Source organism: Sturnira hondurensis, unplaced genomic scaffold (assembly GCF_014824575.4).
Source record: "Sturnira hondurensis isolate 20B ecotype Veracruz unplaced genomic scaffold, ASM1482457v3 Scaffold0005329, whole genome shotgun sequence".
In the NCBI taxonomy this organism is placed as follows: domain Eukaryota; kingdom Metazoa; phylum Chordata; class Mammalia; order Chiroptera; family Phyllostomidae; genus Sturnira; species Sturnira hondurensis.
In genome coordinates this window covers 5,882,316-5,909,084 of record NW_028077960.1, presented here as the reverse complement: position 1 = coordinate 5,909,084, position 26,769 = coordinate 5,882,316, and the positions used below count along the sequence as shown (strand labels likewise).

At 48.1% G+C, this 26,769-nt stretch overlaps 1 protein-coding gene across 1 annotated transcript; it reads right to left on the bottom strand.

Annotated features, from left to right (window-relative positions):
* Positions 1 to 2,061: 2,061 nt before the first annotated feature.
* LARP6 (La ribonucleoprotein 6, translational regulator) lies at positions 2,062 to 22,320 on the bottom strand. The gene is made up of 3 exons (XM_037047163.1): positions 21,831 to 22,320; positions 7,430 to 7,640; positions 2,062 to 3,605 (listed from the first exon to the last, which is right to left on the bottom strand). Exons 1-3 carry the CDS (start codon positions 22,028 to 22,030, stop codon positions 2,538 to 2,540), a joined length of 1,479 nt encoding a protein of 492 aa, XP_036903058.1. The 5' UTR covers positions 22,031 to 22,320; the 3' UTR covers positions 2,062 to 2,537.
* Positions 22,321 to 26,769: the final 4,449 nt, after the last annotated feature.

Below are 26,769 nucleotides of genomic sequence, written 5' to 3'. Positions count from 1 at the left end.
CCAGGTGCTCAGCGTCTCTGGGGGTAGAGGTCTGCAAGGTCTACAAAGGCCGAGCCTTGACAGGGGAGCAGGGGATGGACGTGTGGAAGGCCCCTCGATCGTTCAGAGTGCCCTCCTCACTCTAACGCGTCAGTGCTTCTCAGAACTAATTGAATCAGACTGTCTCAGGGCAGATGCAGGCCATTTTGAAGAGCTCTCTAGGGGATGCTAATGCGAGGCTGGGGTGAGCACAGGGAAGAGGACTAGGAGAGAAGAGGGCAATGACTAACATCTCCAAAGGACCTTTCGGTTCACGAAGCACTTGCCCATACATGGCCTTGATAAGGAGCACCTTATTATTGTCCGCTGGTTGGGTGGGGAAACTCTGAATCACAAAGAGAGGTGACTTGCTCAAGGTCAAACAGTTACTTACTGGAACAGCTAGAGCCCGTATCTGCTGGGTTAATTTAGGGGTACTTCATAAGGTCATACAGGGCAATGTTACAAACAGAAGGCCAAGGTCATCTGCATTCACATAGAAAGGTGAGGGTATAGGTATTTTTCAAAGAAAGTATGACCCACAGGATTGAATCTAAAAATAGAGCTGTAGCTTGTGAACATAAAGGAGTGGAAGAATCTGAAGGTCACCAGGCCAGGCGCTGCTGAAGTCCAGAGGGCTGTGGCCAGGAGCAGGCAGGCGAGTGGAGGCAGAGTCAAGAGGTGAAGCTCAGAGAGGCCTGGAGTGGGCTGGGCGCCGCCCAGGGTCAAGCAGCTGCTGTGCCACCTACACCTGGCAGTGGTGGAAATGGCAGATCTGAGTAATTCCTGGAGGCATTTACCGATTTGTAGGACTTCTTCTGGGTCTTCAAAGGAACGTGCTGTCTTACTAACCAGATAAGAACCACCCATTAACTGGTGTAGAGCTGTGTCATTTAAAAGGCACTGTCTTCTCCCACTTTCGTAATGGTGCCACACAGCCCCGCCCCGCAGCTCCCTGGGTAAAATGGGCATAACAACACCTCACGGGGAACTGAGAGGAAAACCCGAAGAATGTTACTAGTGAAATTTCTAGCACGTAGGAGGTGCTGAATAAATATGCACACCTTTTGTGGGTTTTATTTTTAATGTGGATGGCGAGGTTCAGCGATGCTAGGTCCCTCCTGGCGGTGAGAGGGTGGGCTCTGGAGGCATACTGCTGGGCTCAAGGCAGCTCCAGCTGTCCGGACGGGCCAGTTACTTCCCCACATAGTGTTTCCACCGGTGTATAACAGAGGCGGCACCCAAGCCTTTCTTGTGCGACTGCTGGGAAAATTAAATGAGATAATGCATGGAAAACTCTTAGCATAGTTCCTGGCACCTAATCAGTATTCAATAATTATTAACAAAATCCATGAAGTGACTTGCCTCGAATCTCTCCAACTAGCAAATGGAGAAGCCAACACTGAAATCTTGGCCAGTGCTCGTTCTGTGACATCAAAGCGGCTTCTACTGATAATGGACATTAACCCCAGGAAAAGGAGCTACCACTTATGAAGGGCCAACTGCATTTCAGACACTGACATTAAGACAAAGCACCTTGCAGGGATACAATGAGGCTGGGCGGGGCTCCGAACTGTCCTAAGGTCACAGAGCTAGGCAGTGGGGTCTGGGACGTGGGAGTTGCTCTGTGTGACATCTAGTCCCACAGCTTTGTTCTCAGAATCACCAGGCTGGCTTGTGAAAATACAGATTCCAGGCCCTTCTCCCAGAGTTTCTGATTCAGTGGGCCCGAGCATTTGCATTTCTAACAGGTCCCCAGGTGATGTCACCGCTGTGGGTCAGGGCGCACACTGGGGACCTTACTCTGCACTGAGCTCTCTCCTGCTCTGTGACTCACTGTGATGACAGGTGTGGCGCTCTAACATCTGCACAAATTCTGCCCTCCTCAGGCAGTCGGGAGCCCTGGGGCTGCCCTGGGGCACATTCAAGAAATGTGTTTTGGTTAAGTTCCCCAGGGCCTCATGACACGCTAACCCCAGCTGCATTGGACTGGCAGACTTTCGTCAAGCGCGCAGTCTATAACTTCAGAGCCAGCACTCCCAGTTGGGTGTTTTATTATTTATTCACTCGACAGGAAACATACATTAGGTCCTGGGAGATATCATGCTACGGGCTTAAAGTAGTTGCCACTGCACGAATTCCTCTGCGCGCCCGGGAAGCCCCGGCACAGCCAACTGAGGACCGCGAAGTTACCGCAGAGAGCAGGCCCGCTGCAGACTGGCTCTGGGGAGCCCCGCCCCACAGCCGCACTGGGCGGTGACTTTCGCACACACTGGGCGGAGTCAGAGCAGCGGGCACGCCGGGAGGAGGGGCGTCCTGAACTAGAAGAGGGTCTTAAAACCAGAGCGTACCAGACAGTTCATATACATTACAAATATATAAATTAAGAGGTTTATATGTGTACAAATATCTCTGAAAGGGGACTTCCTTTCATTCTACGTCATGCCAGGTATTTGTCAGAACCTTGAAGACGGAGGCAGTTTGTAATGGAGCTGGTATCAAAAATAGAAGGCATTTATTTATACGTGGGCCCTGCTCCTCTCATGTCCAGCATGGAATCCTCTGGTGTTGTCGGGGCCTCGGGGCAACCTCAGCACGCCCACAGGTAACCCATCTGCAGTCTGCATCTTCCGAGACAGCAGGGGACTCGCCCGGGGGCTCCTCTCCTGCGTCCCCATCTCGGCTTGGCGGCGCCTCCGGATCCAGGGGCTGCCAGAGGGAGTGACGCTGCTGTCGGAGGAGTAGTCTGTGCACTTTCGAAAGACCTCGGGGCTGGTGCTCGAATTCAGCCTGCCTTCCTCGGCCAGTGGGGATTTTCTGGAAACGCCTTTGCGTTGAGCCAAGGGGCTGCTCCAAGGACTTGAGCACGGGGAGGCATTCGGGCTCAGAAAGAGGTTCTGGTGGCCAGAAGGGCTGAGCTTGCTGGCCCCCGCATGCCGCCGACCAGCCATAGGGGACGTGGGATTGCTCTCGGGGTCGGAGGAGCTGTTAGCGGAAGACTCGTCACCCATGTACTGAAGCTCCTCAACTCTCTTGTTCAGGGATTTGCTCCAGGGGATGCTGGCACTGTGCTCCTCGTCCTGGTTCTTGTCTTTGGGAGGCTTCTTTTTGGGTGGCTTCATACCGATCAGGACCGCTTTCATGTTCTCCTTGCCCTGAGATTCCATGACCATGAATTCGTGGGCTTTGATGGCTGCTTCCACCTCCTCGAATTCCACGATGGCACACTCTTGGGTCCCCACCTGGCTGTACCGGCTACTGATCCTCCGGATATCAGGGGGCAGCTCTCTCCCAGGCTTGAGGATCCGTACCGAGGAGATGACGCCAAAGGTCCCGAAGAGCTTGAGCAGCTGTTCCATCACCTTCTCCTGCACCCTCCCGTTCTTCTGGGGGCTGCCCAGGGCCCACAGCCTGGGGGACAAGTAGAGATCATAGACCAGGAGCATCTTGCTGGGGAGGTTCTCATTGGGGAAGACTGGGACAGGGGTGGTCCTCCTCACTTTCCGGTGGTCCTCGTTCAACTCCAGGGCCACCGAGTACTTCAAGGCATGTGCTGTGGTTCTCCAGTCCCGTGTAAGGTGTTTCACCTGAAGAACACAAAGCAAATCTGAAGTGGTACCTCATGCCTCCGTCCACCCGTGTCCCCTGTAATCTCCCTCCCACCTTTCCTTACTCCGGAACACTGGTATCTAGAATCATACCTGGTGCGGACAGGCCCTCGAAAACCTAGTGAATGACTGAGTGAACACACACACTTCATACGAAGTCAAGGGAGGCAGCAGATTAAAGTTGTGCAGTCAGCCCCACAGAACGTTCCATGGTGCAGCAGATATTCGATCCTGCACAAGTTCAGAGGCCAAACCTGCAGGCTTCGGGCCAAGGCCCTATTCAGCGGCTCAGTGCCCCGATTTCCTCATCTGTGACATGGAGATGTTAATACGCCTACCCCACAAAGCAGGTCAGAGGATTAAATGAATAAATACATATGTATGTACATATGTACATCCAGACACACACACACATACACACACAACTTAAAATAGGGCCTGGCTCTCAGTGACTACTCAATAAATATTAGATGCTGTCATTATTTCAAATGTTACATGCTATAGTTTTGACAGGACTCAGAGAATTTAACATTCCAGTGCCTCCCCCAAGTTGTATTTCTGCGTGTACATATTTGCTACACAGGAGGCTCCAAAAGATGTTCATATTTCACTGCAATATCTCCTGGAAATAACGTGTCCTGTTTCAACCTGGAATTAAATCCAACTTGGGCCTCACGGAGCATGAGGAAATAGATCCCTCCCCACTTAGTGGAAATCGTGTGTATCAGGGTTGCCGTACGTGAAAGCTGTATTGATATCATAAAGCAGTAATTTTCATGAGGCCCACTTCCAGTGAAGGGAATGGCAGGGAGAATGAGTCACCCCGAAGAGGTGGACGAGGCGGGTGGGGTAGGGGGCCTGATCCAACAATGGCGAGATCACCCCGAGTCCTCCCAGGCCAGACCAGGGCAGCTGCTCTGCAGAGGAACCCTGAGACCAAACCAGACGCTCCCCAGGACCCAAGAAGGGAATGCTCCCTCCCAGGGCAGTGCCATCCGTCGTACAGGCCACTCCGGGAGAGAGGACACTGTCCACTCTAGCCTACAGCCTCCGGATGATGTGGCCCCAATCTAGGCTTTGAGTGTGGGAACCACACAGAGACTCAGTGTGCTGATCACCATGACCCAGACGAAGGGCAGAGAGAAGTGGGTGCGGGGAAACGGCTGGACTTGGGCTGAACTGACACAGTTCGGGATCCAGGAAGGGTGAAGACCGCAGATCGGTGCCAGGCTGCGGGAGGGCCGAGCAGAGGTTCTCCAGGGGGCAGAACCTGGGGGCCTTCTCCAAGCCTGGTCAGCGAGGGAGCACTCAGGAGAGAGGGCCATTCCACTGCCTGAGCCGGAGCCTGAAGCCCGAGACAGGTGTCTAGGCCGGGGCAGGGAGGTGGGGCTGCCTTACTCACAGGGCTGCGGAGGCTGAGGGGGTGGGGCACGTCCAGTCAAGAGAAAAGTGGGCTGTGGCCGGGACCCAGCAGCCCCCCAGCAGCCCCCTGCAGCCAGGCCCACTGGGGGGGTCTCAGTCTGAGTGTGGAGGCCTGTGCCCGTGAGCTTCAGAAGGAGCACATGCATAGGTACCAGCTAAGAAGAGGAACCAGGGCGCTGTGGGCTTTGTTTTACTACAAGAAGTTGGTGACATTTTCAGAAACTGTCACTTCCCTGTTTGTTACCTCTGTCATACAGGTTTCCCATTGCGATTACCAGGAAACCCTTTAAAAAGAAAGGGTCCCTGCTGTCACTCTGGAGGGACTGGACAGTCTGTGTCCACTCTGAAACCGGCGTGCAGCAAAGAAGACCCCTCCTAAACAGACCCATAAGTGAGAGCTTGAAAAGGAGTGAAAATCAGGGTGACTCCTCGGGTCCCTGGGGAGGGAAGAGAAGAGCATAAGATGATTCCCCGAGCTACAACATTTTGGGGTCCCCCACAGCCACTTTGCATGTGAGGGCTTGCTCACTGTCCTCTGCACATGTGCGATATTGTGATTTATAAAAAGAAATATATATATTTGGTCTTCGCCCCCATTCCCGGCACTGAGTTCCCCAAACCTTTGTAAATTCCTTGGGGACAAGAGCACCAGGGGCATCTTTTGTTCTGATGAGGTGACTCTGGGCAGGCTCCGAAGGCTCCTGGAATAGCTCTGGTCACCAGAAAGACCAAGCCATGGTCAGTAGCTTGGACTTTCACCAGCCCCCATGTCCTCCAGAGAGGGGAAAGAGGGTGGAAATGAAGTTAATAATTGATCATGTCTATGTGAAGAAGCCTCCAAAAACCCCACAGTAGTGGGGTCTCGGAAAGCTGGCAGGTGGGTGAACACACCACCTACCTGGTGGACGGGGCACCCCACCTCCACTGGGACAGAAGTTCCTGTGCTGGGAACCCTTCCTGTCCTTGGTCTGTGCACCTCTTCACCTGGCTGTCCATCTGCATCTTTTATTATGCCCTTTAATGATCTGGTAAATGTAAACATTCCCCCGAGTTCTATGAGCCATTTAGCAAACAATTGAATGCAAGGGGAAGAGGTCACAGAAACCTCTGACTTGCAGCCAAGTTGGACAGAAGCTGTGGGTAACCTGGGACCTACTACTTGTGACTGTCATCTGAAGTGGGGCAGTCTCATGGGGCGGAGCCCTAACCCCGTGAGGTCTGATGCCGTCTCCACGTAGACAGTGTCAGGGCTGAGTCAGACTGTAGGGCACCCAGCTGGCATCGGAAATGCCCGGTGAGGGAGTCCCCGCCTCACACCTGGCAGCAGCAGTGTCACTGAGGCAACAGCGTGACATAAAGGAGACCCAGAGGAAGGGTTGGTTTTTCCCTTTGTAACATGAAATGCCCTCCCCACTCCTGTGCCTTGAAAACTCCTGCTCATCCTCCAAGATCCAACTTGAGTGCCCTCACTTCTGGGAAGACCTCAGCTCTCCAGGCAGGGTGAGTTGCTCCAACCAACTCACCCCAGCAGCGCTTTGTCCTCTCTTTGGTGCTGCTGCAGATGGCCACACTGTAATTCTCCACTGATCTCTCTCCTTCAGTGGACTCGGGAAAGGCAGGGGGACACCCAATTCCTTTGCATTCCTGGGCTAACACAGTACTCGGCATTGATGAATGAATACGAGAAAGAGAGCAGCAGGAGAGGGCAGAGAACCCCCGGAGGTGAGGCCAGGAAGAGCTCTGGGAGAAAGCTCCCCCACTCCGTGCTCCCTGACAGTGTGGCCACGACCCACTCGTCACACATCTCATTACACAACAGGCACGTCATGCTTTCCATTCTACAAACACACTTCCCCCAGGAGGCACAGACTTCTCAGGCCAACTGGTCTGCAAGCTCTTTGAGAAGCAGCAGGCACACAATCCAGCCGCCAGATGTGCATGCGGTGGGGTCACGCGGCCTGCTGCCCGGACAGCAGCCCCAGGGAGACACCCCACGCCTCACCCCGACAAGGGTGCTGGCACTGTACAACCAAGGCTGCTGAAGTCCTGGAGGAGACCCATCTCCCGGAGGTCTGAGCATTCCGTCCTCTTCTTTACTCAGCTGGACAAAACACTTGAATTTCATATAACTCTAGGCCTAGTAGGAGTCTCACAAGACCATTGCTGAGATATGTCCCAAACACCCAGGACCTTTTATGGGAGTGGGACAATATTTCTAGTAACAATTCTAAATTCCTTCTCTGGATCGTTTTCCTCTTTTCACCCCTGAGAGGAAGTAAAAAATCACTAGTCATTGGGTTTCAAAAGCGTAAACAATATTTAGACCTATAACCCACAGTGCCCTTGAAATCCCGGAGGCAGCCCTGCCGAGGAAGCCTCACCTTTTTGAAGGATGTAAGTAGTTTGACGCTCACGTAACCCAGCTTGTTCCTCCTCACGTGCTTCAGTAGGAAGGCGTCCTTCTCCAGATTCTCATCAGAAAAGTAGAATTCAATCTGATCCACCAGCTTCTTGATTAACTCCTCATCTGGGGGCTTCCACTCCTGCTCCAGGTCCTCACGCTCATTCTCGCCCCCACTCGTCCTGGCGCCACTGCGACCGGAAGGACACACTGGGTGTTACGAGCTGAACTGTTTCCCCTGCCCGCCCCCCCCCGCCCTCACCACCACCCCCAACCCTGAACTCTCATGTTCAAGTCCCAGAATGCGAGCTTATTTGGAAAGGGTGTTATAGGTGCCATTAGGTGAAGATAGGGCCGCACTCGAGTAGGAAGGTCCCTGATCTAGCAGGGCCAGTGTCTTGAAAAGGGAATCTGGACGCATGCATACAGGGAGAAGGCCTTGTGAAGGTGAAGGCGGAGACGGGGATGTGGAAGGCGGGGTACAGTGGAGACTGCCAGCAAACCGCCAGGAATGAGGGGAGAGGCCACAGCGGCGGATCCTTCCACCACACCTTGAGAGGGAGCAGGCCCCTTGACACCTGGACTGTGGACATCTGGCCTCCAGAACTATGAGGCCATCCATTTTTGCTGCTCTGGGACCTCTGGTTTGTGGTGCTTGCTTCCAGCGGCCCCTGGACACTGCACTGGGTCATGCCGGGCTCCCCAGAGGTGCTGGTCACATGGCCACACGGGAATTGATTTTGCTTCCAAAGAGCTAAGAAAGCACAGTTTTGTTTTTAAAAAGGAGGGAGGATCATTAAAACACCCTCAACTAACCTTTATGGGCTGCTCTGCCATCCCAGGGTTTCCACAGTCTTTCTATTCTTCCCTCCCCACTTCCCCCCACAAATCGCGATTTCCACAGGACTGTGCAGTGGAGTAGCTGAGAGTCCCAGTTCTAGAGGTGGACCGCCTGAGTTTGAAGCTTGACACCACCATTTATGAACTGCGTCCGCTCTGGCTGGGAGCCCCACAGCCACGCCGAAGTCTGCTGTCCCTGAATCGGGATGTCACTCTCCTGTCACAACTCCCCAGGCTGGTTGTGCAGATTAAACGAATTAAGACATGCCATACCCAGAAGAGTTCCTGGCAAACCCTTAGAGCTCAGTGGCAGACACACTCACTTGCACACTCAAAAGAGGCAGATCTCGGATTCAAACTCAAACTTTGTGGCTCACACACAGAGCCAACACACACACTACCTTCCAGGGTTTGTTGAGTGGGAGCCTGTCATGGAATCCGGAAAATAATCCTGTTCACCGGGGCCTCCTGAATGAAACAAACCTGCACCCAGCTCTGCCTGGATGGCCTTCCCCTTCCCGAGAATATTGGGACAGGAGAACAAGCCGAAGAAATCCTGGGGAACGCTTCTTTAGGGAGGCCGACCTTTCGCGAAGAGATTGTTAAAAACTTCAAAGCCATATGTAATTAGGAAACCTGTGATTATCTACATCACAGTGAACACCATTATTAGAAGCCATCAAAGGTGATTCTCCTTTGTATATGTATTACCAAATTAAATTATGTACTGCAAATTATACAATGAAAAGGATTAGTTAAAAATTACTTCCAGAAGAAAATAACTGCTTTCCTCTGTGGTAGTGCGACGTCTCACAACATGCCCAGCAGACGCGGAGCCGGCACGGACAGGTCCCCAGCAGGCAGCGCTCCTCCCGGCACAGATACGCGCACCTCAGGGGCCCACGGCCGCAGGCCGCAGCGAGCTCCGCTCTGCGGGGAAGACTCGCCTGGCTCCCAAAGTGCACAGCCCAAAGGCGAAGCAACTCAAGAGTCCGCTGATGGATAAATGGATTAATAAGCTGCGGTACGTATATACAGTGAAATATATTTCAGCCCCAGAAAGAACATTCTGACACCTGTTACAACACGGATGAACCTTGAGGACATTACGCTAAGTGAAGTAGGCCCGTCACAAAATGACAAATGCTGTATGATATCACTCGTATGAGGTCCCCAGAATAATCAAATTCATAGAGACAGAAAGTAGACTGGTGGGGGAGGGGGAGGGGGAATGGGTTGGTGGGAGTTACTGTTTAATGGACACAGTTTCTGCTGGAAAAGAGAAAAGTTCTGGAGATGGAAGGTAGTGACGGCTGCACAATGTGAATGTGTTTAATGCCACTTAAAAAGGGTTAAAATGATAAATTTTGTTATGTGTATTTTACAATTAGTTTTTTTTAAAGGAGGCCTCCAACACAAAGAAGCATGAGTGTTTACATGCACATTATATTTCCTTTACAAAGAAGCGAACAGTTAACATTTCCTTTGGGTCAGGATTAAGTTCTTAAATAATCAACCAACGAGAAAAGGGGGGTGGGACCGAAACTAAAAGAACTGTCACCCATTACTGTGACAGTTTAAAGCTGTCCTTCGACTCTAAGTTTTCACTGGCTCTCACGGGGAAAGCAACCATGGAAGAGTCAAAATGAGAATAAAATTGGAATATTCTGTCAGTGGAAGAAAAATTAAATCCATCTCGCAATTTTTCAAATTCGGAAATTAGAATTAGCATAAAGATAGGCATTGGTTCATTTTGAAAATGAAGAGTTTAGTTATTTGCCTGTAGAAAATCTGGGAGTGGTTCCCTAAAATACCCCCCTACTGTCCCGAGACAAATGTGTATGAAGGAAAAAAAACTTCCTGGGAGACTAACCTTAAAAATATCCTTTAAAAAATGTCTTTTAAAAATGAAATGATAAACAAGGAAATGTATTAATGCAACTCCTAGGAATAACGGGTCAAATGCAACTTAAACACTAGATAAGCTGACTATTCTAGAAGTCTGTAAGGGGAAGCCATGACAGACCCTAGTCTGACTCACCCAACACCTAGCAGCAGAATCTTCCCCACTTGCTTTCCGTTACAATGCAGGGGTGTCCAACCTTTTGGCGTCTCTGCGCCACACTAGAAGAAGAAGAGTTGTCTTGGGCCACACATTCAATACACAAACACTAAGGAAAAGAAAAAAATCTCATAATGTTTTAAGTAAAGTTATGATTTTGTGTTGGGCCACATTCATAGCCATTCTAGGCTGCATGTGGCCAGTAGGCTGTGGGTGGGACACCCAGAGGTTATAAAAAAATATATACATTTTCCCAGCTTCTCTTACAGGTAGTAGCCATTTGTCACGTTATGGCCAATGACACACAGTGCACATTTTTGGCCCCGCCCCTTCCGCTTTTCTCTGTGTGATGCATGGATGTGGTGGTTGGAATTTATTTAGCAAGCCTTTTACTGCCATAAGGAAAAGACCAAAAGAGTTGGCTTCGTCTGACTTATTGATACGTTCCTGAGTTCCTGAGTTCCTGAGTTGCTGAACCAATGCCTATAACTACCTACCTGAATAATTACGTGAGAAAGATAATATCTTATTTATTTATTCACTTGTTAGTTGGGTTTTCTATTGCTTATAGCCAAATTTTAGGGTAGTAACACTGCAGTGAGAAAGGAGGTCTTCCAAACGTGCCAAAGAAAAATGGCAGTGGGACCATCAGCAGAATGAAAAAGGAAACGCAAGATGGACAGAACAAATTTTCACTTTCTCGGAGAAAATGTATATACCAAGTAGTAGTTAAAACAGATAGGCTAATTATACGAGATAAAATGACTACAAATGCACAGGAAATTCTAAGTGCCACTGACAAGGGATGAGGTGAGATGTGTGATGATGATCAACGAAGAATTCTGGGTAGGCTCAGGGGTTTTAGCAAATGGTCTAAGTCACTCTAAGTGGCTAGTATACCAGAGGTGACCAGATCATTGAGGGGACTTACAAACCAGAGCAGGGGACTTAAATCCTACTCCCAAACCAGAGCAGTTGATGCTCTTATAAAAACTGCACTGGTAAACAAAGCATAATGGAAGGAAGGCGATGTAGGTTTTCAATTTCTCCATTCTAGAGTCTCCTGTCCTTCCCAAGGTCTCCCCTGGGAAGACCTTATTCACTGTGGATGACCTTTTGGGGGCTCAGTTGAGAAGATGGAGTGCATCCGATCAGACTTGCCCAGACCTCCCTTGAGCCATGCCTTCCCACCCCCAAGTCTGTTCTGAGTCTGGACATCCACCCCAAACCCCATCTGCCATGTCCAGGTGGCCTCTCTCCACCCTGGTCTTCGTGCTCTGAGGCAGGTTGGTGCACTGCTGAGCACCTTCTTGCTACTCTTCCCCTTGGGCTTAAATGACNTGATGATCAACGAAGAATTCTGGGTAGGCTCAGGGGTATTAGCAAATGGTCTAAGTCACTCTAAGTGGCTAGTATACCAGAGGTGACCAGATCATTGAGGGGACTTACAAACCAGTAAATCCTACTCCCAAACCAGAGCAGTTGATGCTCTTATAAAAACTGTACTGGTAAACAAAACATAATGGAAGGAAGGCGATGTAGGTTTTCAATTTCTCCAGTGGCCATTCGAGAGTCTCCTGTCCTTCCCCAGGTCTCCCCTGGGAAGACCTTACTCACTGTGGATGACCTTTTGGGGGCTCATTTGAGAAGACGGAGTGCATCCGATCAGACTTGCCCAGACCTCCCTTGAGCCATGCCTTCCCACCCCCAAGTCTGTTCTGAGTCTGGACATCCACCCCAAACCCCATCTGCCATGTCCAGGTGGCCTCTCTCCACCCTGGTCCTCGTGCTCTGAGGCAGGTTGGTGCACTGCTGAGCACCTTCTTGCTACTCTTCCCCTTGGGCTTAAATGACTGGTTCTTTTCTAATTCTTCTCATCCCTTTAATTGCCCCGCCCCCAATCTCCTCTTTCTTCTCCCATTCCTGAATGTACGTATTCCCCAAGGATCTGTCCTTCACTCTTTACCCCTCAGCAGCCTGTACACTTCTGCCCCTGGTTGCTCATCCAATTCAGATCAGCCTTCCCCCATGCCTCTGTCCTCCTCCCACTCCTGAGCCCCAGTCCTCAATTCCTACCTACGTGCCTAACAGTTCCACTTAGAGAGCCCAATACTGCTTCCAATACGGCAAGTCCAGGATCGAACTATCACCTTCTATAGAACTCAGTCTCAGGTAGGATTGAAGCCTGGACCTATCATGAGACATTCTGCCTGGGAAGCTCACCTTCCTTTCACAGTCTCACGGTACACAATTCACACTGTGTTCAGGGATAACTGCATCAGTTACTTGCACCCAGGGAGAGGACGCAGGTAGGCGAGATTCTGAATAGGTGGGCAGTCCTGGGGAGGTGTATAAAACACCTGTGCTGGTGCAGAGGTGAGTTTCTTGCAAACAGGAGCCCTCCTTCTGCACGGGTACTCTCAGCAGCGGCTGTGTTTCTCCAGAGGGGCATCTTGGAAGAACAGGATGGCCTGTTTTATATCTGGAAGTACACGCACTGTTTCCTGGTTCATGCAACAACCTTTTAACAGAAAAGCCCCTGGCACTGGCTGGTGTGGCTCAGTTGGCTGGAGCATCATCCCGTGCATGGAAAGGTCACGGGTTCGACTCCCCGTCAGGGCACGTGCCTAGACTGCGGGTTCTGTCCCTGGTTGGGTGGGTACTGGAGGCAACTGATGGATATTTCTCTTGCATCAGTGTTTCTCTCCCCCCTCTCTCTACCTTCCTCTTTCTCTAGAATCAATAAATATGTCCTCAGATGAGGATTAAAAAGTAAAAAAAAATTAAAAGAACCTATATCCTTTATGAACATTAAAAACATTCATATCCTTCAAATATGAATATTGGCAACTTTTTGTCAATTACAGCCTCCTTGTAAAAACCATATATTGTCTCTCCCCAAAAGTCCCACCAACTACTCTGCCTATTCACTCTTCTCTGCATTAGGGGCCAAGTGTTGGTTTTGTTCCACAGTGTCTCCCATCTGCTCTCTTTTCCATTCCAACTGTCCTTGAAGAATATTAATAGCTTATCAAAAATAACTCTTAAAAATTAGAAAAATACATATGCATAGTGAAAACAAAAATAAAATAGTAGAGAATTTGTACAAGCAACAATTTCCTGCTCCACTTCTTCTCCCCAGAGGCAAGTTCTCTCAGTAAAATCATTTAGTTCTTTTGACAGTTCCCTTATAAGTCAATAAAATTGCTCACAGCTCTATTTCTCACTTGTCAATTACAGACATTCTCCATTTACGTCCTATTATATAAGGCGAGGGTTTGAGGTTGCTCAGCTCCCAAAGCCTCTTCTTCCAATTTTAAAAATTTTATATTATTTTTATTTTTCTACTTGTGTTTTTAAATTGTGCACTTAAAATTCTGTTTCTAACTCTATCAACCTTAAATATTATTTCTCAATTGCTCACTCCATGGTGTGTATATTACCCTACCTTTCCTATTACCTCTCCTTCCATTTCCAGCCATCCTAACTCTCTCCAATGTACCTTTATTTCATTTTGTCGTGGTTCATACTGTTTACATTCTATTCTGTAACTGCTTTTCCATGTTCTGTCTATAGATGGATAAAGGTAAAAGTTATATGTATTTTGTGCTTATGTAAGCATGGGCAAGGCGTTTGCTGAGGTCACTTCTGTTTTTGGAAGTCCTGGTGGCTGGCCGGTCACCTGGGCTGACCCTCTGCCTGTCTCTTCTCTCATGCCGTCTGTCTGTACCTTCGTTTTTGATTCACATGGTAAGAGATTTCTTTGTCTTTACCTTCCAACCTTTCCCAGTAAGTGTTTTAATTTCAGTAATTATTTACTTATTCTCTAAGAACTCTTCTGTATCTTCAGATTTTTCCTTTTTCAGAGCATCTCATTCTTGTTTTTTGGGGTGCAATATTTTAAATTCCCTCTCAGGGTACTACCTGGAGTGTATCTTTTTAGTCTTTTTGTTTCCAAAAATGTCATTCCTGTATCCTCTGGAGTCGGTTTTTCCATTTAACTTTCACATCATTGATTTTCTTCATGTGACTGGCAAACCAGTCATCTTTTTCTTTATAAACATTTTTAAACTAAATTTATTTTGGAATAGTTTTAGATTTATAGAAAATTTGTGAATATAGTAGAGTTCCCATATACCCTACAGCAGGCTGCTTCTATTATTAATAGATTACATTACTAATGTACATTTAATGAATATTGATACATCACTATTAGCTAAGGTCCATACTTTATTCAGATTGCCTTGGTTTTGACCTAATGTCCTTTTTCTGTGGCAGGATCCCATCTGGGATACCATGTTACCTCTAGTCGTCATGTCTCCCCAGGTGCCTCTGGGCTGTGACAGTTTCTCACTCTCCTTGTTTGTGATGACCTTGACAGTGTTGAAGAGGGCTGCTCAGTGAGTTGTAGAGTGTCCCTCTTCGTGACTTATCTGGTATTTTTCCCATGATTGGGCCAGGAGTGTGTATTTGGGGAGGACAGCAGCAGTTACTTCCATTCTCTCACTTTACATCAAGGGTGTGTATTGTCAATGTGACTGGTCACTGTAGGGGTTGACCCTGATCACCTGGCTAAGGTAGTTTGTTTCTGCTGCAAAGTGACTCCTTTTCCCTGCTTCCCATACTATACACTGTGGAAGGTAGTCACTGAACACAGCTCACACTTGAGGAGTGGAGAGTTAGCCTGCACTGCTATTCATTTGGAGGAGTGAAGGTATGGATTGCTTTTTCTTGGTGGGTTGTGGGGATTCCCCCTACAGATGTATACTTTTCGAAAAAAATTTTTACTTATTTATTTTTAGAGAGAGGGGAAGGGAGGGAGAAAGAGAGGGAGAGAAACATCAATGTGTGGTTGCCTCTCAAGTGTCCTCTACTGGGGATCGGGGCCACAACCCAGACATGTGCCCTGACTGGGAATCGAACCGATGACCCTTTGGTTCGCAGGCCAGCACTCAATCCACTGAGCCACATCGGCCAGGGTGAGCAGTATACTCTTACTGGTTTTCCTCTTAGGTGGCTGTATATGCATGGGTGGGGCATGCCAACTTTACTTTAAGGGGAACAGGCAGGGAATCATTACTTAAGGGCTTTCTATGGAGAAAGCTCTACACTGCAGGTGCTGGCTTTACTTCAGCAGCCCCAGATCACCAGTTAGTTCATTTGATATCCTTTAGAAAATAGTTTTGGTTCTTCTTTTCCCCCCTGGAAATAAACAGTATGTTGTCCTCTACTTTTCAGTGTCAGGGAGAGGGCCTGGGCAGTTGTTCTACAGGGAGAATTTAAATGACCTCTCAGATATTAGCATCCTTCACATATTTCCTAAGCACAGTCTTTCCAGGGTTCTGTCTTCCCACCTCCTGCCACCTGCCCTGGCCCCCTTCCCCACTCCAGCTGTATTTTGGGTTAAGCCTCTTCCACTCTGTGCCTTATTACATGTTTGGAAGAACAGCTATGTCACTGGTCTAATGATGATGTAAAAACAACAATAATGTTTTCTACTCTATATGAAACAAAACCCAAAGTCCTTATTAGCTTTTTATTGAGATTCATTACAAATCTGGCTATAACCAGCTTCCAAACTTATTTCTATATATTTCTTTTCAGATCCTTTGCTCCAAGCAAATAAGAGACTTATAGTTCCTTGTAAGGGTCACAGGTTTCTGGACTCTCTGCCTTTCAGCATGCTATTCCCACCTCCTAGCTACATCTCGCCATCCATCTCCAATGCAATGCTCCCAGGAAGGAAATCACTTCAACTTTCAACTAACATTTGTCTGTACTTGTATCAGAGCTGCTCGTGTGCACATCTCTTGATGCCTTGAAACCCTAACTGTCTGGAGAGCAGGATTCATATTGGTTTCTCTCACTCTAGCGTCAACCCAGAGCCTTGCACACAGTAGGAATTTAAAGGGTACCACCAACGTGAAGCGAATCACTTTGGTGAGGGCAAATCATGCCTATCAGGATTCTTTGAGACTAAAAGTATGGTTACTGGTGAATATCTTGTTAGTGGCCTTTCAAAAGGACTTCGAAAAAGTTTTATGTTTACACTAGTGTTTAATATTAAATAACGCATTGCACTTGGGAGTGGTGATACATTTTTTGGTTGCAGCTGTAAACCTGCTGGAAATGGAAACAGGGTAGAAATAAGGGGGCGCATTTCAAAATAGATGACCAGGCTCCAAAAGCCAGTATTGAAATTTTTATCATGTTTGTAAATAATTTGGAGAAACAAGTGCAGCACAAAACCTCTAAGGCTTTTATTATAAAATCTCAAGCTAATTTGGATATGTTAATTGAGTAATTAATCAAATGATACCTTACAGAAGGAAACTATCCTCACTGAAATGGTGGAGTAATGAGCTCCCTCACTGTGGCTTTGCACACAGGAAAGATTTCCTGGACTCATCTATCTTTGCAGACAGTCTAATATGGCACTTTGACCACCAAGACCAGGAAAATGCTGGACAGCAACAAGAAGAGTATTGAGAAAATATCATTTATGAAAAACACTAGGGTTCAGTCCCATCCGTGTGAAGTTTCTTCTGCTTTGCCTCCAGAAAAAGATAATGAATCTGAAAAGGTCCAAAAAGGTAACCAAATTGATGACACAATATAAAAACTTGAGGACATCCCTGACCAGGTGGCTCAGTTGGTTGGAACGTCATCCTGTACACTCTCCCCAGTCCCTCTCTCCCCCTCCCCCCGACTCTCTCTCTAAAATAAAAAAAAAACATATCCCTGGGCAAGGATAAAAAAAAATGAGGGCAGAATCAAAAGATAAAGGTTCTTCATGGAGACGGATTGATAATATACAAGTATGTTTCCAACTTGGGAAAAGGCACTTTGGGAACAACTTTGGATGCCGCTAGCAGAGGCCACATCCTGTGTTTGGTATGGCCACACGTTCTTATATATTTATTAGAGATCATGACCTGTCTTCAGACATGATGTTCTGATATGTTTCTCAGTGCCTGGGAAAAGGGTACAAGTAGCGGATGTCTCTGCTGACTGAATAATACTTTGTGACGTGGAGCAGAGAGGAGGTATACAAAGTTCTTAGCTCCATGTCTGGCACAAGCCGGCACTGATAGAGGCGTTCATTATCACCATCCAGAACAGGTGAATGACAGCTGCAGCAATGTCCCTCAACATCACGGAGAGAAGGAAACCCAGCTGCTGCTTTTGCTAAATGAAAAGCAGTTGTGCTCAGTGGTTTATTACTTATACTAATATTCAGTATTATGATTTTAAGTCATTTTATACGATGTAAGACAAAGCAAACAAGTAAACAGGTTAATGTTATTAGAAATGGAGACTTTATTGTAAAAATAAAAGCAGCGAAGCATAGCCTATAATATTAAATTTGAATTAGCAATATAAAATTTTTAAAAATACCTTTCCTAGTTCTGTCCATTGAAAGGACCTAAAAGCATAACGCCCCCGTAGAAATCAGCACTCTTCATACAAGCCTTGGTTTCTAAATACCTTTCCACTAGTAGCTGAAAACCCAGGGACTCCTGTGGAAATAGCTGGGTCCCATGACTGAAATAGGAAACATACAAATTAAGCCTAGAATATCTAGTATCAGAAAACAAGGAAGAGCTCAAAGAAAGGGGAAATAATTGACTTTTTCTGCTTGCTTCTTAGTGGGGAATTCTTGTTCAACCCCAGGTGATGAAGCAAAACTCTCTTTTACAGCAGAATGCTGGCTAATAAATGTACTATGGTTAATAAAATTAAGAAATCAGCCCTGGCTGGTGTAGCTCAGTGGATTGAGTGCAGGCCTGCGAACCAGAGGATCGTGGTACGATTCCCAGTCGGGGCACATGCCTGGGTTGCAGGCCAGTTCCCACCAGGGGACGAACAAGAGGCAACCATACACTGATATTTCTTTCCCTCTCTCCTTCCCTTCCCCTCTAAAGATAAATAAATAAAAATCTTTAAAAAATCACCAATTTGTAATGCCCAATAAACTGACTAAAGCAAGGATCATCAATGAATGCTAAAGCCATTACCGGAAAATCTTCGGTGAATGAATATCCACAAGAAAGCCACCTATTACTTGTTCACGGCAATGGAGAGACCACCTTAACCAACAGGTTAAATTTAGCATCACTAACGGTGGATTCTGTCTAAGGTGATGCAATGAAAACTCCACAGCGTTGCTTATGAAGTGTTCTTCCCAACAAGTTTAATCTGAATCTAATCAAGCCTTTAGCTCCCACTTCCAGTTTCCGGGAAACACACGGCACAAAGGAGAAAGTTAAACCAGATGATGAGAACAGAACCCGAATAATTCAAACTGTGAAACATTCAATACGACATCTGGCCTCTTAGTTCCAAACCAGAAAAGCATTAAAAAAATGGTAATGTTCTAAATTAAAATATTCTCAAGAGACATCACAGGCAAGTGCCTCAAACTGGATTGGATTCTGGTGAAGGGGGGAAATAAACAGCTATAACAGACAATATGGACCAACTGGGGGAATCCTAAATATGGAACTTGACTATTAGAACATTTTAGGGATTATACTGGGAAATTGTTCATTTTCAAAGTTGCAATAATAGTATTATGGTTTTATAAGAGAATGGCATTATTAAGAGCTTTAAAATAACGTACAAAGCGAGTAGGTCTTATGTAACAGATATTTTCAAGTGCTTTAGGAAAAACCACATGCACTGTATTTCCATCAAATAAATATGGCAAAATATTTACAACTGTCCTGTTTGTTCACATTTATGTTTGAAATTTTTATGTTAAAATAAAATAGTGATCAAGCTGTGAGAAGAAGGCTAATGAATATGTGGAGGTGACAAAGATTTTTCCTTACTTCCACTTTTCCCTTGTCCCCCTGGGATAAGCCAGGTACCGGGCTAGGTACAGGAGATACGGAGAGGGCTCAGGCAAGATCATAGCCTTCAAGGGATCTCACCGTCTGGTGGAGGAGAAATACAAACATTTCAGCTCCATAGAGTGAGTGTGATGACAGAGGCATGCATTCATTCAGCAAATATTTAGAAAGCACTCTGCATGAGCCAGGTGCTGGGCATACAACGAGAACAGGGCAAGCAGGTGAGTCCCCAGAATTCATGGAGCTCATATTCCGGTCAGGGAGACAGAATCTACCATTGTAATTGTGGGTAAGTGCATAAAACAGACAGAGGGTACAGCAACACAAAGGCAAGGAACCAAATCCAGGGATGGGGGTGCTTGGGAAAGAGGCAGTGAAGTTTTCCAGCTGACTGAAATCAACCAATCAGAGGGACCTTGACGTGTGACTTCAAAGGCCTGTAGACTAAAACTACACCCTGTATTCAGGGACCGGAGGGGTCAGTTCTGTGGGAGCGTGAACTGCTGGTCGGGCTGGAAAGGAGGCAATGGGCTGAGGGAAGAGGTGGGTGTGTGCCACACCTCCCCGAGCAGATTTAGGAACCAGGACTGTCTGCTGCAGGCTCTGGGAGCTCAGAGTGCTCTCTCAGTGTGGCAGCTGCTCCCGTGCCAGGCTGGGCCCAAACCAGGGACAGTGTGGATTTTGTTCTTGGCTACATCTCCTTGTGCTCGATGTCTGTCTGCTGGGCTCTGAAGGCTCCAGTACCCCGAGGAGCCCCAGTGGGCAGCAGGAAACACTTCTGACTGAATGCTCCATGAGACTCAAGCCCCTGGCACTGGGAGAAAAGGGTGGCTTTGAAGAGACAGTGTTGAGGATGAGGGCAGGACGCCTACCAGAACCAAGGACTGTGTTCTCCAAAGTCTAATAGGGGATCTTTCCAGGCCCAAGAAATAAGTAGGGCTTTAATCTCTGCTAATGGTACTATCTCAAAACTTGGCCTGTGTGGCTCAGTTGGTTGGAGCATCCTCCTGTAACTGAAAGGTTGCCAGTGTGATTCCGTCTTGACTGAGGCTCAGTCCCTGGCTGGGGCGTGCAGGAGGCAGCTGACTTGTATTTCTCTCTCTCTCTCTCTCTCTCTCCCTAGCCCTCTCTCTCTAAGGAGAATAAACTGAAACTTAAAAACAAAAACTTAGCCCCAGGATAGGGGACAGCTTATTGCCAGTCACAGGCAAAAAAAGTCAGAAGAATAAACCACTCAGGACTATTATACATGGTCTCTGAAATTATTTGACTAGGTAACTGCCTTCTCCTCAAGACTGTGAACTGCCAGTGATGATGGAGTCATTATCTTTATGTTCGCAGTACTCAGCGCAGCTGAATGAATGAATCAGACTTTACAGTATGTACGGTGCTGATGGACCCTCTGCTGGGACCCGGCTCTCCTTATCTATATTGCTGGGCTCGTCTTTCCTCCTCAAATTCGCCTGTCTCCACTGAACTGTTCCGATTCTCTCGGACCCTAAATCCAGACTTTCTCCACTAGGAAAGGGTCAGCCAGTGACGGGGAAGGGGTTTGGCCTCAGCCTCCTTATGCCCTGGAGTTGACTATTCTCCCAATGAAGGAGATATAAGCCTGCCACAGAATAACCCTACAGAGCCCTGACAGCTAAAAGCATGTGCACAGAGTCCCAGAAGAGGGATCTTAGTAAGTGCATGTTGGTATTTCCCAGATTGTGCAAATTCTGCTGTTGCCCTATTCTCATTTCAATGGGTACTCCATATTGCATCTCCTTTAAACGGCACAAACAAACAAACAAACAAACAACAGTCCTCAAAGGCCTAGGCATTAGTTGGACACAAGACTAAGATCACCAGCTGATGACAACGCTCAGGGCCCCGAGGCAAGGTTAGACAGGTGATTTCTTGTGTCGCGCCACCTCCAGGCCACCCATCAGCCAGGAACCCAACGCTAAGGCACAAGATGATGATGCAAGCGTAGATGCCAGGTGGGGGAGGCTGCGCGAACACGGGAATCCCCCAGCAAGGGAGGATGCAGGCAGCAAGCCCTAAACTGATCCCGACTCAGGGCAAGAGAGCTCTCTACACATTACATCACCCATCCTGGGATCCCATGGCAGCACTTGTCAGCTGCGCCTGGCCGGCCCTCACCCAGAGACTGAGGGAAGCCATTTGGACGGATAAGCAGAGAGGGCAGTGAGGGCTTGCTGGAACCACAGGGAAACGGTCGGGGAGGGCGGTGCGCCTGTAGGGTTAGGACCGAGCTGGGATGAGCTTCCTAGAGGGTCTTTGGGCGAGTTCATGGAGAGAGAAGCTCCTGGAGCCCGCAGGGCGAGGACGGCCCAGGAGAGACTTCCTCCAAGGACCCCAGAGCAAGCCGCTGAGCAGACCTTTCAGACCCCCACCGCCAGCCCCGGGAGGAAGCCTTGGCGGGGTTTACAGAACCGCGGACCAGGGCTCCAACAACCGTCACGAGCCTGTTCTGACAACGTGCGACAGCCCAGAGCAGCGTCTCCGGGGGCAGCCTTGATTCAAACCCCTGTGCCCGCCGAGTTGTCTCCAAACTCCCGTGCGCCGGGACCCCGGTCAGCAGCTCCCACTCCGACCTGGCACGCCGCCGCGCCTACCTGTGCCCGCGACTCGGCTCCTCCTCGCTGGCACTGCCCCAACCCGGGCTGAGATACCGAGCCGGGTCCCCCGCGCCCCGCGCCTCCGCGCTCTCCTCCTCGTCCTCCAGGTCCTCCGCGTCCTCGGCCTCCTGGATGGCTACGCGGATCTGCACCGCGGTCTCCGGCCCCGGCAGAGTCTCCTCGCCGGGCTGGGCCATGGCTCCGGGCTGGCCGGGATGCGGCGCCGCCGGACCCCCGCGCCTCGAGGCCGAGCCAGCCGGGAGACAGCTCCTGCGACTAGCGAGCAGGGGTGGCCTGGGAGGGACGGGGGTCGCGGCGCCCCGCCCCACGCCGCAGCCGCCACCGCCCCGGACGCAGACTGGAAGCCAGCGCAGGCGGGCCGCGAAGAGGGAGGGCGACTTCCTCTGCCCTCCTCCCAGAGAGGCCTGTCCGGGAACGAACGCCTGGACCCCCGAGGCTTCCAGTGCTCGCCTCTGCTCGTGGACTCCAAACCCGAGAGGAGGAGCCTGGGCCCCGGGTTCTAGTCGGTTCCTTTCACGGCTGCCCCGGGGAGGGGCGCAGTGCGTCTGACTTCTCAGTTTGTAGATGACGCTAGGGGTGGCAGGCACGCACAGTAGCTTTCTGCGTGTCTCGGCCACTGACCTGCCGAGAGGGCTGCAGCCTCCGCAGTTGGTCCCTTTGGCAGAACCAAACAACACCGTTGGCATAACCACCCTAAACTGCCCATCCTGCGAGGTCAGTGGCTTGGTGCCCACGATGACCTATGCCAGTGGTTCTCAAGGCCCCTACACCAGCAGCGCCAGCCTTACATGGGAATTGGTTAGAAATGCAAATTCTCAGGGCCGATCCAGCCCTGAATAAAAATCTGTGATTCAGAACTTTGTCTCTTAACAAGACTTCTAAGTCATGCTGAAGTTCACTCGAGTTTGGAAGCCACTGTTCCTTAGAATATGTCCTGCATATAGTCAGCATTCAAATATTTGTTGAATGAATAAAGGGAGCTATTGAAATGGCAGCGTGTTCGAAAACCTTGCACCTTTCCACATTTCACTTTAATGTGTTCCATCTCAACCCTTCAAATGTGACCCAGAAACGAGGGACAAAGGCGTAGAAATTAATAAAACCCAAATCTGCTTCAGGAAGCTCTTAATAGAGTGCCTTAAATAGGATTTATCACATCAATTTGCCAAACTAGGGCACCGAAAAAACAGCACCCATGACCAATACATTTTAATACAGTGAATCAAGTCAGGAGAGGTTCAGGAAATGGGGTCTCTTGGAAAGCAGTGTGACCTTGTAAAAGAACACCATGCATGGGCCCTGGGTGTCTGGCCTGGGGCCAGGAGGGGTGCAGGAAAAACAGCCTTTATTTTTAAGGTCTGACTGCAACCTGTGTCCCTTTCTTTGTCAGCTCTCTCTCTTGGTAAGAGAGGCCTTGGAATGAATAAGTGAGGGAAGAGCAAGACCTTGGAGCTCTGCACCAGCCTAGCGCAGGGCCCAGGTTCTGAGCTACTGAGAGGCAAAAAGTGGAGAGGATCTTTTCCGTGTCAGCTGGCCTTTCTCCAGGGCTGTGGAGCTTATAGAACCGCTACCCACTCAGTCCCCTGCCTGCTGTGAGGATGAGGAAGAGAGAGAGTTGCAGCCCCTTCCGTGCCTTCAGATCAGATATCTTTAATTTGTGAATTTCACAAAGCAATGTATATTCTTTCACGTAAACCATCTTGTGTGGCAAAGACAGCAAGGATCACGGCCCTTCCCCACAAAAGTGGCTCACACATGCACTGATTTCACAGTTTATGGAGAGTTCATGAGTACCCTATCTCAGGGTTTCCAACTGCCTGGTAGTGAGTCCTCTGAGGGCTTTTCTGAAAAGGCAGACTCCTGGGTCCCTGTAGTTTGAGAACTTGCTGTTGGTGAATGAGTCTGGTCACAGAAGTATTTTATTTGGTTGGAGTTTTGAAAAATAAATTGAATTTATATGGCTTTAAGTTCAAATATGTTTGCCTATACTGATTCTAATAGTATTTACTCCTGACTCTTCATAAAAGAATTTTGGATAAGAAAGGATATCAGATATCATGGACCCTAAGATCTTCCTGTGAAGGAATGAGTGACCCCAAGAGTGCAAAGCCCCTTTATTGCAGGGCTCCACTGAGAGGAAAGATTATATAGATATAGGTATAGATATAGATACGTAGATAGAGATGTAGGGAGAAGGATGCGGAGATAGAGATACATAGGCAAAAGTATATAGATATGCACACACAATTTGGAGTATGCTGTGGAATCAAATGCAAAAGTTGATGGCGTTTTTAACGCAACTCCACATTTGATTTGAGTAGCCCTACTCCCCACCCACCCCGTCACTGGTGTCACTGGTGAAGGAACCAGTCCTTTTAAAGGACCACTTCTGGTTTCCAGCTCCTTCCTTTGCAGAGCTGTGGGTGGAGACTGAGGCCAGTCCCACCCGGGGCCCGCGTCCAGCATCATTGCAGGGAGTTTGCATCAGCATGGAGACGACTAGCAAAGCTTCTTTCAACAAAATTACGACCTCAGTCTGGAGCTGGCACCTGTCGCTTTCCCTGGAAGCTTGAGAGCTCATTTTTATACTAAAATCAATGTGGGAAATAGCTTTTTTCATTGCTTCTGAGAATGAAACAAAGGGAAACATGTTGACAAGGCATCAGGATAGATTGAAGTTAGGTTGTTTTGGACTCAACTGAAAATATGTTTGGATGTCCCTGGTGCTACAGCTGGAAACTAAGAACTTAAGATACTAACGTAGGGAAAATGAGGGCGGGCTAAGTGTGGAAGGCGAGAATTGATAATACAATAACACGGGGTAGGGGCTCAGGAAAGGGTCTGGTTTCAACTGTAGGTGAAGGGAAAATTTTATTTACTCATTTGATCACCTGTTTAAGCATGTGGCAAACTCTGGGCCTGGTGCTGGCCTCAGTTTTGTGAAGCGACGAAGATACGCACAGTCCACAAATACCGGGAGGTGGAGGGAGGCGGGGAAAGATAGCCTTTTACGATAACACCTGCAGCAAATGCTGCAGCAAACACTACAGCAGACAGCTGCATGGAGAGGCACAGCCAGTGAAGACATGACCAAGGACACCTGCAAGCTTACGAGAAAAGCTCCCACACCAGCAGCAGAGTATAGTGGGGAAAGCCCTCGATCTAGAATCAGATAGACCTGGATTCGGACACCAGCCTTGCCACATCTCAGCTGCATAAGCTCTCTGCTGTTTTTCTTGCCTAAAATGGTCCAAATGGTCTTCACCACATCAAGCTGGGGATGGAGATCAGGCTAGATCATTTGTGGAGAATATCCAGCACAGCCACTGACCCAGAGTAGATGCTCGGTCGATGCTAGTATATACTGCGGTGTGGTCTTCCAAGGGCTGCACACCAGGAAACTCTTCAATGGGGAACACAAACATAGTCATTATTGATATGTATTTTCTTCCACTGGAAATTAAGAAATTGGTATTTCTTTCGTCCATTTGCCAAACTCTTATAAGTTAAGGCAGCTTTCAGAGCCAATTTAATTCTGAACACATTGAGAAAACAGAGGACCTCTCCAGGCAGGAAATTCGTGTCTTCCTATAGTTCACTTTTGGCTTCCATGAGTGAGTATAAGGTACTCATCCATAAGTATGAGTTGTTTTATGAGACTTGTCCATCCATGTGTATTTCTCCTTGTTTAATAATATCAGTCACCAGTTTCAAATGAATATATAGCCATCAAATTTCGGATTACATTTCCAAGCATGCTGTGCATATTGTTATAACCATGTGACTAAATTCTGGCCAATAACATGGGAGCAAAATGTGAACAATCCACTTCTGGATTATGATTCTGGGAACTTGGGTGATCTTCCAGGCCTTTTTCCTCTCCCTTTTGGCCAGAGCAGCTAACTTGAACCCAAGGATGGAAGCCACGTGTTACAGGTGGCACAGCCAACAAACAGGCTTTGGAGTTATTTAGTGAACCATCATCTGGAACATCATTGGAGAAAAAAGACACTCACACCTGTTTCATTCTGTGTTTTGAGATATCATTCTTACAGCAGCTTAGCGTCTGTCTGAACTAAAACCTGAGGGTTTGGTGAATTTGAATGAAATGACCTATGGAAACACTTAGTTCAGGGCCTAGGACAAAGTAGCCACTCAGTAAATTGGTGTTGGATTTTATTTTTTAAAACTTGACAACTCAATAACATTTATGGCATGACAAAAGTATGTAGTTATGTGCTGAGAATGATACAGGATTCAAAAAGGAGTGGAATATGCTCTTTTTCTAGGAACTTATGTTCTAATGGGCCAGTTGGACTCTGTATTCCTCCTTCTAATCCTCTACAAGAATAACATTACCAACATTATCAGTGGAAGGCCAACCATTGCTGCAAGTGGCAGAAACAGTGGGGACTTCCACAAAGGCTGCTATCTCCCACGCCCCTAATTTTGAAGTTTCCCTTGCCAAAAAAGTAACAGTATCCCAACTTGGGCTCCTACCATTTAAAAATCACCCTTCACTGTTATAATATAAATTCTTTGTGGCATATTAGCAAATTGTGTTGGCACATACTTCAGAGAGAGTACTTAAGCTTTGTCTGCCCCTTATGCCTTGTGGAAAACTAGTTTACCAAACTGATGGGGAGTGTTCACACATTGCAAACAAGTGGGTTTTATTTGCGAGGAGGGAAGTTAGAAGAGGGCTATGTCTAGGAGAGTGTTGCACCACTTCTCAGCAGGAACAGACTGCAAAACAAGCTGCTGCAAATTGTATGCAAGGTCTGCACAGCAAAGGGATGCTTGGCAAAGTGGAAGGGGGTCTGAAATTACAGCCTACACTCTGCTCACTGGGTTGTCACGCTGGCCTTGGGCTTGGTGCAACTAAAAGGGGAAGAGATGCCTATTTCTGACTCTC

Excerpts from the sequence above, each read along its gene's own strand:
- LARP6 (XM_037047163.1), bottom strand. The coding sequence starts at position 22,030 with ATGGCCCAGCCCGGCGAGGAGACTCTGCCGGGGCCGGAGACCGCGGTG. Across the intron at positions 7,641-21,830 it reads GAGCCGAGTCGCGGGCACAG|TGGCGCCAGGACGAGTGGGG; the intron begins GTAGGCGCGGCG and ends TTCCGGTCGCAG. Across the intron at positions 3,606-7,429 it reads TACTTACATCCTTCAAAAAG|GTGAAACACCTTACACGGGA; the intron begins GTGAGGCTTCCT and ends TGTGTTCTTCAG.